This window comes from Neolamprologus multifasciatus, chromosome 14 (genome assembly GCF_963576455.1).
Source record: "Neolamprologus multifasciatus chromosome 14, fNeoMul1.2, whole genome shotgun sequence".
Lineage (NCBI taxonomy): Eukaryota > Metazoa > Chordata > Actinopteri > Cichliformes > Cichlidae > Neolamprologus > Neolamprologus multifasciatus.
Genome location: NC_140452.1, coordinates 40104675 through 40117985, shown reverse-complemented (window position 1 = coordinate 40117985; position 13311 = coordinate 40104675). Strand labels below are relative to the sequence as shown.

The window sequence follows — 13311 nt, the reverse complement described above, 5'->3', positions numbered from 1 at the left end:
CTCGAACCAGCAACCTTCCGATTACAAGGCGAACTCCCAACTCTTGAGCCACAATCGCCCAAAGTATTAGTGTACTGGCCTCGTAGAACCACTTTCTACTATCCAGGAGTTAAACACCTCCACACAAAAGTCACTGACGCCAGAGTGGGTTTAGACTTTGCTTTATATGGCAGGTATGAAACTGTAACAATAAAATACAGTGTAGATGAGTGAGAAATTAAAATAATTACTTGAGGAGCTGCGTGCTAATGTGCTAATGCGCTAATGCTAACACCAAACAACTGTCTACGAACCATAAATTAGCACGCGTAATACAGCATCTAATTAACTGCTCTTAATCAACATAAAGTGCCAAACAATAATGCATACTCACAGGGAATGCCTTTTTATCAGCCTTTCACAGCATAAATCACACCACAGATCACATTCAGTCGATTGTCTGATTCTTTCTTACACTTCCCCTGTTCGCACACGGACCATGCCTTTCTCTTAAAGGGCCAGTGCACTAACCAAACAAAACAAACATGTACAAATTTGACAACAGTCAGAACACTCCCCGCCTGGTATCTTAGGGATACCACAACAGATATCTAAACATCACTAGATAACAGAAAAACCATTTCAGAAATGGGTCTGTAATAAGTCTTAACATTTCCCTTGGAAGCAACTCTAACTTCGGCCTTTCTGATGATTCCATCTTCACTCGCAACTGTCTTTTCGATTACGCCCATTGGCCACTCATTTCTTCTTGTTTGTTTGTCCTTGAGGAGAACGACATCTCCCTGTTTAATGTCAATGTTCTTGTGGTGCCACTTTTGACGAATTTGGAGGCTGTGCAGATATTCCTTGCGCCATCTGCTCCAGAAAGTGTCTGCAAGGAACTGAACCCGCTTCCAATGGCTTCTGAGCATTTCTTTGGGCCCTACATCATCACAGATGGTAGGTACAACTCCAGTCTTTTGTGTCAGCAGCATCGCCGGTGAGAGAATGTGAGGATGTTCTGGGTCTGATGATACTGGCAACAACGGTCGTGCATTCAGTATAGCTGTGACTTCCGCAAGAAATGTGGTCAAGATCTCATGAGTGAGTTGAACACGGCCAGTTTGCAGCAGCATATTATCAAGTATTCGCCGTGCTAAACCAATCATCCGTTCCCATACTCCCCCCATGTGGGAAGAATGGGGAGGATTGAAAACCCAGGAACACTTCTGGTCCTGCAGAAAGTGTTGCACTTTGTCTTTCTCTGGTGCATTAGTGGCCATCTCTTTGTGAGCACCAATGAAATTAGTGCCGCAGTCCGAGCGCAGTTGTTTTGCGGGTCCTCGGAGGGCGAAGAAACGCCTCAGTGCATTAATGAAACTTGAAGAGCTCATCTCCTCCACTACTTCAATGTGGACAGCCCTTGTACACAGGCACGTGAATAATATTGCCCATCGCTTTCTGTTTGCTTGTCCCCCTCTCGTTCGCCTTGTAGTTACTTCCCATGGGCCAAACATGTCCATGCCCACGTAAGAAAAGGGGGGCTCAACTTGGAGGCGATCTACGGGCAAATCACTCATTAATTGCTCCTCAAACTTCCCTCTCAGCTTCTTGCATGTCACACATTTACTTATGACTCTGCTAATGCATCCTTTCCCTCCTACAATCCACAAGCCACTTTCTCGGACAGCACCCTCTGTAAAATGCCTGCCTTGATGGCTTACTTTCTCATGGTGGTGGCGCACAAGGAGGGTAGTGATGTAGTGACTGCCTGGCAAGATAATTGGGTTGGTGTCTTTTACTCCCAGCCCCGCGCGATTAATGCGACCACCAATTCTTAGCAGATTGTCACTTCCAATCACAGGGTTTAGTTTTACCAGCGGGCTGTTTTTTGGGAGGTTCTGTTTTTCAGAGATCTGCTTTATCTCATCTGCATATGTTTCAAACTGCACATTTTTAATGATCATTGTCTCTGCTTGATCTAACAGTTCTGGGGTGATGGCCGTTTTACAGATGTGCCATCCTTTACAGTTTGGCTCAGCATTTGATTGTGAAAAGCATTGTGCGATGTGAATCAAGTTTGACATGGTTTTCCGAAGTGAGCGCCATGTGGAGAAACGCTCCCAACGTCCTGAGCCCAAAACTCCCTTGGTTATGTTAGTGCAAAGTGTCTTTACCTCTGGGCGCACCTCCGCGTCGTTGTCTGGGTCCAGCAGTTTGTAATCAGTCTGCTCTAGATGGATGTATGAAGGGCACTGGAGAAACGCTGGACCTGTGAACCATGTCGTGTGTTCTAACTCAGCGGCTGGAACTGATCGTGAGCCGTGGTCAGCAGGATTCTGGTCGGTTGTAACGAAATGCCATTGCTCTGGAGTAGTTGACTCTCTAATACGACACACACGATTGTTTACATAGACATAAAAACGTCTGGATTGGTTGTGAATATAACCAAGAACCACCTTGCTGTCTGTATAGAAACTAGTTTTGTCTATAGGGTGATCAATCTCTTCACAGATGACCTCTGCCATTTCAACCGCCATTACTGCAGCGCAGAGTTCGAGCCTAGGTACAGTGAGCTCTGGCTGTGGAGCGAGTCGTGCCTTACCTAGGGCAAACCCAACCTGTCTTGCCATCCCCAGTGGTGACCTTGAGGTATGAAACTGCACATATTGCCTTCATGGACGCATCTGAAAAGACACAAAGTTCTACACATTTAGCCTGTGACAGTGACATCTTAGTGTAAGTGCGTGGAACGTTGACTTTGCTGAGGCATTGGAGGGACTGTTGCCATTCTATCCATCTGCCTTTCAGATCCTCTGGGAGAGGTGAGTCCCACTCTGTTGTCTGTAGCGACAACTCTCTTAGAAGCAGACGTCCTCGAACGGTGACTGGGGCCAAAAACCCAAGCGGGTCAAACACACTGTTCACAGTTGAAAGGACTCCTCTTCGTGTGTATGCCTTTTCAGCATGAGGAATGTGGAAAGTGAAATAGTCCTCCATTATATTCCACTTTACTCCAAGACTGCGCTGATCTGGGAGTTCATCCTTGAACAGATCCAGATTTTGGAGATCCTTGGCTCGGTCTTGAGGTGAGAATGCGTCTATCACTTCAACCTTATTTGATGCTATTTTTAAGAGGCGAAGGTTAGAGTCTGCTAGCATGTCTTGTGTCCGTTTCAGGAGGTTGATAGCATCATGTTCGTTGGGAACAGACTTTAAAGCATCATCCACATAAAAATCACGCTCAATGAAATGGCGAACATCTGACCCGTATTTGGCTTCTCCCTTTTGCGCGGCCCTCCTCAAACCATATGTGGCCACAGCAGGCGAGGGGCTGTTTCCAAATACATGCACGCACATTCTGTAATCCACGAGCTCTTTCTGTGGATCGTTGTCCTTGTGCCAGACAAACCTCAGTACATCTCTGCAGTCCTCACGCACCAGGAAGCAATAGAACATCTGCTGGATATCTGCGGTTACTGCGACTGGATGTTTTCTGAACCTCACTAGCACACCTAATAGACTGTTGTTCAGATTAGGTCCTGATAACAGCACTGTGTTGAGCGACATACCTTCAAACTGCGCGCTGGAGTCAAATACCACTCGGATTTGTGACGGCTTTTGAGGATGGTACACTCCGAAATAGGGCAGGTACCAACACTCTTTGTTCTCTTGTACTGGGGGTGCGATCTCCGCGTGCCCATTGTCCAACATTTTCTGCATAAAGTCTATTAGGTGAACTCTCATTTTTGGGTTTTTGTCTAGAGTTCGTTCAAGTGACTTGAGGCGACTGAGTGCGTAGCGGCGATTGTTAGGCAGCAATGCTCTGGGCTGGCGGAACGGCAGTGGAGCCACCCAGCTTTGTGACTCATCTTGGAAACACTCATTGTCCATGATATTCAGGAACTGCAGATCTTCCATGGAGGGTGCAAGCTTATTGTCGTTCTTGGTCTGGCAGAAAACATTGTTTCCTATTGTTCTGCTTTGTGTTCTGTCCTTTATGTTTGAACCACCAAGTACTAAGTGTCGATTTAAGAGACTGGTGTCTGGCTTGACAGTAAAGTGGCTTTCGCACGGGGAAAAATGAGTTGGCCTTCCATCCGATAGAATGTGAGTCTTAAAGGTGGAGACTTGGGAAGGCTTATGAGTATTGCCTAAGCACACATCTCCTATTATCACCCAGCCCAAGTCCAGTCTCTGTGCGTATGGTGCATTGTGCGGACCATTGATCTGACTGCGCACTTTATGAACTCTCAAAATGTCTCTTCCAAGCAACAGCAAAATGTCTGCACCACTGTCCAAGGGTGGTATTTTGTGTGCTATACCTTTGAGGTGACTGTGTGCATAAGCTGCGGAGGGAGTGGGAATTTCCTCTCTTTTGTTGGGAATCATGTTGCACTCAATTAACATGGGCAGCTGAATAGCGAGGGAGCTATCGATTGCCTCTATCATATACCCAGAGGCTCTTCTGCCAGAAGTGAGACCTACGCCACTGCATGTCTGGAGGGTGTATGGCTCTGCCTTACCGTTAACCTCGAACATGTCAAAAAACTCGGAGCGTGCTAGTGAAACGTTACTCTGGTCATCTAGCATGACATACATTCTCTGGCGTTTACTAGGATCGTTGGCAGGATAAACGTTAACCAGGCATATTTTTGAGCAAGATTTCCCAGAAAATCCTTCCCCACATACCTCAGTGCAACTTGAAACAACGGCAGTCTCTTGTACTTCTTGTTTCTCCCCGCCGTGACTTGCTGGGGGCTGAAGAGCTTTGGAAAAGCGAGGAACATCTGAATGCAGAGCTGCTGGATGCTTATCACTGTTACATTCAGAGCATTTGATTTCTGCTTGACAGTCGCGAGCTACATGTTTGTTAGAGGCGCAGCACTTGAAACAGATGTTGTGTTGCTTTAATATTGCCTTTCGTTCCTGCATTGGCTTTTCTCTGAAACCTCTGCACTGTTGTAAGGCGTGAGGTTTGTTGTGCACAGGACAACATTTGTCCGGTCCTTCCTCAGATATGGCCGTGACATTGGTTTTATGCACTGAAACTGACCTGCGGTTGTTGCTGTAACCATCTCCAAGCTTGTCCCTTCTAACTCCAGAGTTGCAGGTTGACAGCAGATTGAAGCTTGGGTCATTGCGTGCCTTTGCTTGTGTCTGTATGAACTGTAAGAAGAACGTGAATGGAGGGAAGGTCACCTTGTGCCGCTGCTTGTAGTGTGAGCCTTCCATCATCCACTTGTCTTGTATCCCATACGGCAGCTTATCCACAATGGGAGCAACACCTCGCGCCGTATCGAGATAGGAGAGTCCATGCAAGTACCCTTCTTGTTTTGCTGCATTTATCTCCTGCAACAGATCACTCAGCTCTCTTAGTTTTTGATTGTCTCTGGGCCCTATTTTAGGAAATTGATCAAGTTTGGTGAAAAGAGCACTTTCAATGGCTTCTGGCGACCCATAGATTTCTTCTAGCCTCTCCCAGATTAGCTCTAATGCCACAGCTGGGTTTGTTATGTTTACAGCTTTAATGCGATGTGCATGCTTGGTAGATTCTGGGCCAAGTGATTTTACAAGGAGGTCGATTTGTTCAGACGCCCTAAGCTCTAATGTGTCAATGGCGTTGATGAAAGATGACTTCCAAGATAAATAGTTCTCCGGCTTGTCATCAAACTTGGTGAGTTCAGAGGTTAACAGCTGACTTCTCATTAAATATTTGGCAAGCTCATTAGAGTCCCTAGAGGAATTTGGATCTGGAGGGTAGTACCGAAAACGTCCAACAGAGGGCGGTGTAAACCCTGGTGAGACATGGCTGAGATGCTGCTGATAGTTAACAGAGTGTAACTGTTGTCCTTGCCTTTCAGGTGAGTAATGTCTTTGATCAGGGGGTCTGACGGAGCCATAGTCCTTTGGTGCTGAGGGCAGTTCATCCGGTGACATGTCTGGTGGCTTAGATCGATTTGCATACTCGCCTTTTTCTATTTTGACGTCCTTTGATTTGACTGAATCACTGCGTGCCTGATGCATATTGACATAGTCTGTAGTTCGCTCATGAGAACTCTGTGTCTCCTTTGGTAAGCTCAGGTGCTCATCACTCATGTCAAAACTTGCAACAGCAGACTCCAAGACAGCTGCTTCAGCGGCTGCGGCCTCAGCTTCACTTTCTTTTGCTAGAACATCAAGCTTTGCATCCAATTTGGCTCTTTCTACTTTAAATTCAACTTCTTTCTTTGCAAACTCAGCTCTTTTTTGGGCAGCTTCAGCTTTAGCGCGGGCAGTAGCGGCGGCTAACATTACACTTGCAGTGGAAGAGCAGCTAGATTTCTTTGAGGTCGTGGATCTTACTTCATATCCTTCTTTCTCCATCTTTAAGCTGATTGAATGTGCATTTATGCTGACTTGGTGTCACTGCGTCTGTCGTGCTGGTCTGGATACAGCGTGTAACAATGCAGTCTTCATCGTTGTTGTAGGGTGTCCCTTTTCACTGTACTGGCCTCGTAGAACCACTTTCTACTATCCAGGAGTTAAACACCTCCACACAAAAGTCACTGACGCCAGAGTGGGTTTAGACTTTGCTTTATATGGCAGGTATGAAACTGTAACAATAAAATACAGTGTAGATGAGTGAGAAATTAAAATAATTACTTGAGGAGCTGCGTGCTAATGTGCTAATGCGCTAATGCTAACACCAAACAACTGTCTACGAACCATAAATTAGCACGCGTAATACAGCATCTAATTAACTGCTCTTAATCAACATAAAGTGCCAAACAATAATGCATACTCACAGGGAATGCCTTTTTATCAGCCTTTCACAGCATAAATCACACCACAGATCACATTCAGTCGATTGTCTGATTCTTTCTTACACTTCCCCTGTCCGCACACGGACCATGCCTTTCTCTTAAAGGGCCAGTGCACTAACCAAACAAAACAAACATGTACAAATTTGACAACAGTCAGAACAATTAGTCATTCTATTGCCACGTAGATATATCATAGACAGATCACTGAAAAAAATAGCTGTTACAGACGTAGTAATGCTAATGAGAGGAAAGACCAAAGCATAAGCCAAAACAAGTCAAAGCTGGCCGACAGTTTGAACTGACTGAACTAGCCTTTGTTCAAGTCCGCCCTTACTTCCATGTTTTTCCGGTCGCCAGCACCACGGTGTGAAAACTTTAAAATGGACCCAAAAATGTCGCTCCATTTTTTGTACACTTTTAATTCTCTTGGAGCTAGAAAAACGTTGTCGTCGCCGGCATGTTTTGTACCTTAAGCTCATCAGAGACAATCATATGCAGGTAAAATAATTTCCTTTAATCTACACGCATTTAGGAATTACTAGTTTCATGGATAATTTCAGTGGCTGAATGATTGTGCACATTTACTGTTTCATATAAAATGTGTAAACTAAATCTCTTTGAAACTTATAGAAGAACATTTTCTATTTCTAATTATTTTCTATTATTCATTTGATCCTGTAACTTATTTGTGTGCATAGATAGGCTGTAAAAATGTCACAAAGCTGAAAACATTGTTATTTTTGAGTTCACAAAAAAGCTTAGTTACACAGATAAAGTGTATAAAATTTAAGTCTTTTCACAGCTTATTTGTATATTTTACTTAAGCTTAATAATCAGAATAATGCTTTGATCTCTTCAAATGAATGAAATCATACCTTTCTACAAAAACTGTTTATGTTGTTCTCCACCTTTTCCTTAACCAGACCAGACCCTTGTACTGTAGGATTAACCTGAGTGTCCCAGTCCTGGACCGTTTTTTTTTTTTAACCAGGGGGATCCCAGTCCTGATTTTTGTTGATGTATTATAAATATTCTTGTTTTATTGTTTTTGTTATTTACTTCATTCTCATTAAATAAATCTCCATTTAAAATTGTTCAACGTTAGCGTTATGTTCATACATGTTAAAAAATACCTGTAAATAAAATGAGTTCAGTGATAATTTATTCATGACATAAAACTTTAGTTTAATGCAACACATATAACAACGTAACAAATATATCCAAATAAATAAATGTCCTAATGCATAACTCATTTTGGAACTAATCTTTCAAGTATTGAAAACAGTCTGTCCATCCTTTCCCTGTTCTCTTGCGCTCTCCTGTCCTCAGCCTCTGTCTGGGTGGCTGTCCCCCTTCCTCATCACTTTCGTTTTGGTCACCCGCTGCTACGATTGGCCCTGGAGTGTCCTCAGGGAGAGAGGAAATTAGGACAGGAGGCAAATAAATACAACACAACAACTCTTAGTAGTTGTACATTTATTAACATGTGTTCTTAAAAATTATCTTCTTGATAACACACATACATACTTTGTATTTCTTTTTAAATTATCCCATTTCTTTCTGACCTCCAAGGAGGTGACTTTCTCCTGAAGGCCCATCTTCTCCAGAATTGTCCTGATCAAACAATAAGAGAAGAGAGAAAACTATGGCAACTATGTTAATCCCTAAATCCAAAAGTTTTCGCAGTAGAACATAAGAGAAATATCGTCTGGACATCGCAGGTTCTGTACAGCATGAGGGTTAATAAAACCGTAATCTTATGAATATGATATGTAAATTGATTTATTCTTGTACCTCCATGCCACAGTGGCCGAATTCTTCACCCCAGTGCAGAGGTGATCATTTTCTCCTCTCATTTTAATAAATTGAGCCGTTTGCTTTTTGTTCCCTAAAACATATCACCAAAAGGTTAATTCGGAAAAATCAAAATTGACTCTAAAAGTGTATTCCTCTCCCGCATTACCTCCCTCTTCGTCCACGATTGTTATAAGAAAAATTCTCCTGTGTGACCCGCAATGAATCATGGGATATGGTAGGCCACCAAGGATACACCCGACCTATCCTTCAAATCTGGGGAAAAGTAGGACGTATTTGTCGCCACATTTGGAGGACTCTTCAAATTTGGAAAGCTTTCGTCGGGTCACTGTGACGTAATTGCCCAAAATTGCGGCCCACAAATGCTACCCCTGAATTTGGACACAGCATATGACTATATTAGAGACTTGTTTTGCTACAGAAGGAATCAGGGCTAAAAGATAACCCAGGTATCATAATGTAGGCATGAAGGAGACCTGTCTTCTGCTATAATTTGTTTTGATGATCCACATAAGCCTGGAATACCACCAGGCATACCACCCTTTAGAGCCAAAACGTATAAAGTGACATTAACGGCATAACTGCATTAACGTGGCAAATCTCAGCACTAATTTTTAAGTTATCTCCAGTGAATTATTAGCAAACAGATTGCACATTTCCTAAATTCTTGTTTGATAGTTTAATTGTTGTCTACTGTTTATTTCTCAGGTCTGATCACCACAACCTCCAGGAAACTGGACCGTGAACAACAAACAGAGCATATTTTAGAGGTAAGGAAAGATTTGTAGCTTTAGAGATTTAGAGATGAATGAAAAATGTTCAGCACCTGCAAGGTGCAAGGCTCCAAGGTGGTTGGTGCCAGTTAGGGTGGTAACCCCCAAAGCAGATGGTGGACAGGGAGCCATCAGGCTGAAAAAAAGAGTCCGTCGGACTTGATTAGCCTGCAGGACTTCAAAATCAACCAATGGGTACCAGCAGGCCAAGTGGAACACAGCTTGAGCAGTGGTTGAAGCAAAAATTTGGTTTTGGGAAGAGTTTAGTGAGGCCATGGAACAAGACTGTCAGACTGCCTAGAAGTTAGTGCCAATTTCAACTGAGGTGATGAAAGGCTCTAAGTGTTGTAGAGTTTTCTTAATTGACATGTCTCTACAATGTCACATGAAAATCTCTGTTGGTACACTCAGGGTACGTACGGGTGCTTGAAATCCTTGAAAATGCTTGAATTTTAATGTTGTCTTTTCAAGGTTTGAAAAGTGCTTAAATTTCAGATGTGGTGCTTAAAATGCTTGAAAGTGTAACTGTATTTCATTCACAATAAATAGCTATCTGATTGAATAGTTTTCTTATCAGGTAGAGAAATAAAATGAGTCGCAAAATGTAGAGGAAAAATTTCCCCGCCTGGGCTGCCTTGCGCCTCTGTCTGTTTCAATATGTGACCCCGCCCCTCCCTCAGACAGTCGGGGATGAGTGCGCTAACATACCTGTAGGTTGCTGTTTTAACGAGTGTTTGATGGAAAACAACAATGGCGGAGTTTGTGCTCTCCAGTCGCATGATAGGTGAGTGCTAGTAAATAAATTTTCAGTACGTGTACGTTACATATGCTATTGAAAAAAAAAAAAAAAATTATTTTGCTAACTATCAAACTCTCTGGAGAAATGGTTGAAATGCACTGAGTGTGATGCAGTATGGCAGCGCTATTATGGAATATGCTGTGAACTTAGCTAACATTACTTAGCAGTGATATGAGTTAATTTACTCAAGTGAAAGCTTTAAACATTAGCCCGATACATAACTAGCCAACTTAGGCTTTCTGGTTAACCCTCTGGGGTCGACGGACCTAGAGTCTCCATTTCAACTTGGGTCGAACGTGCAGACTTCAAACTATATACCAGTGTTTAAATTGTGTTTATTGGCCACGTAAAGCCAATGTTTTTTGTTTTTAATAAAACGGTGGCGTTTACTCCAGGAAGAAACGGTAAAAACGGCGTTTTCTAAAGAGAGCGCTAGCAAACACGCTTTGCTTGTGAGTGTGTCAGTTCTACTAGTGAATGTGACAGATGCTGCAAAAAAGCCACCAAAGGCAGATTGCAGTGTAAACCCTGAGTGACACAGCTGCTGTCAGTACCTGCAGGTTTATCCCTGTGCTGTTCTAATCTGTGTTATAGTGGACACAAACTATTTTTTGGAGTTGCATAAATAATTTTTGTGCCTTCTTATTTGACGCAGAACGCCTGATTGTTCTGTAAATATTTTGAAATGGTTATATAAAAAACATCTGAGCCTTGGCTGCATTTTTAGGTAAATAGTACCATATAACTTGTATGTTATTTATGTTTGCAAAACTTGTGCATATTTTTAAAAATGTATAATTTCTATTTGCATTTCAAGTTATGAAAATGATTCGTTAAACATGCTTGTGGTTTTTACAGTCAAAAATATCACTTTCTACTCGTATTTTAAATTTTGTCTGAATTTAGATAAAATGTGCTGATACAGTATGTCAAAATGAGAAAATAACAGATTGGCAAGATAAAAGTTTTTAAAGGTGAAATATAGAGGCCAAATCAAAAGTAGTCAAAAACGGCCAATTATATCCTGGACCCCAGCTTTTTTGAGTATTTGAAATAATGGTAATATGAGGGATCCATATGGTCACAAAGAATAGCCTCTTGTTTCTGTGCTACCAAAGTTCCCCGGCTTTCATTCAAAATGTGTTTATCGTCAGCACCGACACATTAAACTACTTAAACATTATGAATGTCTTCAAGCTCACACCGAGGCCTGTGGGGCACTATCAGCCACTGAGACAGTACACACATTTATATGTGCATTTGTATATGAATATTTCATACTGTAAGGCTGCCTGTTTATTTAAGGGAGATGAACAAAATACATTGGAATTGTACATAATAATATCACAGATGATAAATTCAATAGATTTTAAGTAGATACTTGTGCATTCTTAAAGTCTTATATGTTGAATTGAACTATGTGATCTGTTCAAAGCCTCCCAGTCAGTGCTGTTCTCCATGCCTGTCTGACTGTACATGATGTTATTTGCACAAACACTTTAAAGGTGACGTTTAGGACTTCAACAGTAATACAGACAGCAATGTAGTTAGCAATAGAGCTGAATTTGACCCTAAAAAAGGCGTATGAACCCTGTATACTATATTGGCAGACCGGTTTGGTGGTTCCCATCTTTAAGGAAGAGGACCGGCAAGTGTGCTCCAACTATGGCGAGGTCACACTCCTTAGTCTTCCCAGGAAAGCCTTACCAGGGGGCTGGAAAGGAGAGTCCGTCTGTTAGTTGAACCTTGGATACAGGAGGAAAAATGTGTTTTTTGTCCTGGTTACAGAACACTGGACCAGCTTTTTTACCAGCTTGAGGATATCTGAGGGTGTGTGGGAGCTTGCCCAACCAGTCTACCTGTGTTTTGTGGACTTGGAGAAGGCTTTCTACCTCAGAATATTATTTGGGAGGTGCCTGTGGAGTATGGGGTGTCTGGCCTGTTGCTGTGGGGCATTCGGATCTTATTTAACCAAGAGCTAGATTTGCATTGATGGCAATAAGTCAGACTTGTTTCCAGTGGGTGTTGGACTCCAGCTGGCACTGAAGTGGTTCATAGCTGAGTGTGACGCGGTGGGAATGAGAATAAGCACCTCTAAGTCTGAGGCCATGGTCTTCAAAAGGGTAGAGTGCCCACTCCAGGTAAGGGATGAGTTGCTGCCCCAAGTGGAGGAATTTAAGTATCTCGGGGTCTTGTTTACAAGTGAGGGGAGAGGGGAGCAGGAAATCAACAGACTGAGGCTGTGGCTGGAGTGATGCAGATGCTTTACTGGTCTGTAGTGGTAAAGAGAGAGCTGAAAGTACGAGGCCAATCCCAAAAGTAAGAGCCCCAATTTTTTTAGAAATACAAAAAACTGTTTATTTCCCATAATATTTACATAATTTTAAAGCTAAAGACTTATCTATTTTTCTACATAATCGCCATTTCGGTTGATGAATTTTTGTAGAAGCTGTGGCAGTTTTACAATGCCCATGTCATGCCTGCTCACTGCTGCAGAATCGCCTTCTGAACAAATGTTCTTTCAACTTTGGGAACAAGTGGTAGTCACTGGGTGCGAAGTCCGAACTGTAGGGTGGGTGGGTGATGAAGTTTTGCAGGAGAGCGACAGTTTGACGGGCGACCTGTGGACACACGGTGTCGTGGAGAATGCTTGGACTGTAGGAGAAAGCCAGAGTACCTGGAGAGAACTCACGCAAACGCAGGGAGAACATCCAAACTCCACACTGAATGACACCGGGCTTATGGTGGAATTGACACCAAAGGGAGGACCTTCTTGTTGTGAGGCAACAGTGCTAATCTCTGTGCGACCGTGCTGCCACAAATTGCATTATCTTTAAATGAAAAAATTAATAACTTTAAAACCTGTAATTTAAAAGCTTGATTGATGTTGGAACAAATGAATTCTTAAGGCAATTCAGCCTGTATTTTGGGACTATCCTCTGCTGGAAGGCAAGAGCTCATATAAAGAACATGTAATGCGTCTGACAGAACCCGCTGGGCCTGTCTGATTCCCGACTGGTCATAAATGCAGGGGTGGGAAAAATCTTCAGCCCTCCCAGTCACCTTCATGGCAGACCGCACCAGACACAGCAGATTAGATTTTGCATGCACAGAGGAATTGCCATACCATGACAGGGCT

General features: G+C 42.9%; 3 protein-coding genes across 8 annotated transcripts in view; 1 reads left to right on the top strand and 2 right to left on the bottom strand.

The window, feature by feature from the left end:
• fat3a (FAT atypical cadherin 3a) overlaps positions 1-13311 on the top strand; it is a 175588-nt gene that overhangs the window by 73977 nt on the left and 88300 nt on the right. For all 6 annotated transcript variants that reach the window (XM_085184747.1, XM_085184748.1, XM_085184745.1 and 3 more), the window contains one exon: positions 9309-9370. In XM_085184747.1, coding sequence (XP_085040873.1) covers positions 9309-9370 — 62 coding nt within the window. The remainder of the gene's footprint in view (positions 1-9308; positions 9371-13311) is intronic.
• On the bottom strand, positions 66-2597 carry LOC146504670 (uncharacterized). The gene is made up of 2 exons (XM_085184754.1): positions 374-2597; positions 66-181 (listed from the first exon to the last, which is right to left on the bottom strand). Exon 1 carries the CDS (start codon positions 2517-2519, stop codon positions 591-593), a length of 1929 nt encoding a protein of 642 aa, XP_085040880.1. The 5' UTR covers positions 2520-2597; the 3' UTR covers positions 66-181; positions 374-590.
• Positions 2581-6955, bottom strand: LOC146504669 (uncharacterized). Its single transcript, XM_085131080.1, has 2 exons — positions 6768-6955; positions 2581-6575 (listed from the first exon to the last, which is right to left on the bottom strand). The coding sequence occupies exon 2, from the start codon at positions 6343-6345 to the stop codon at positions 2581-2583; it is 3765 nt and encodes a 1254-aa protein (XP_084987206.1). The 5' UTR covers positions 6346-6575; positions 6768-6955.

What these genes read in the sequence shown, in the direction of transcription:
- LOC146504670 (XM_085184754.1), bottom strand. Translation starts at nt 2,519, where the DNA reads ATGGCGGTTGAAATGGCAGAGGTCATCTGTGAAGAGATTGATCACCCT.
- LOC146504669 (XM_085131080.1), bottom strand. Translation starts at nt 6,345, where the DNA reads ATGGAGAAAGAAGGATATGAAGTAAGATCCACGACCTCAAAGAAATCT.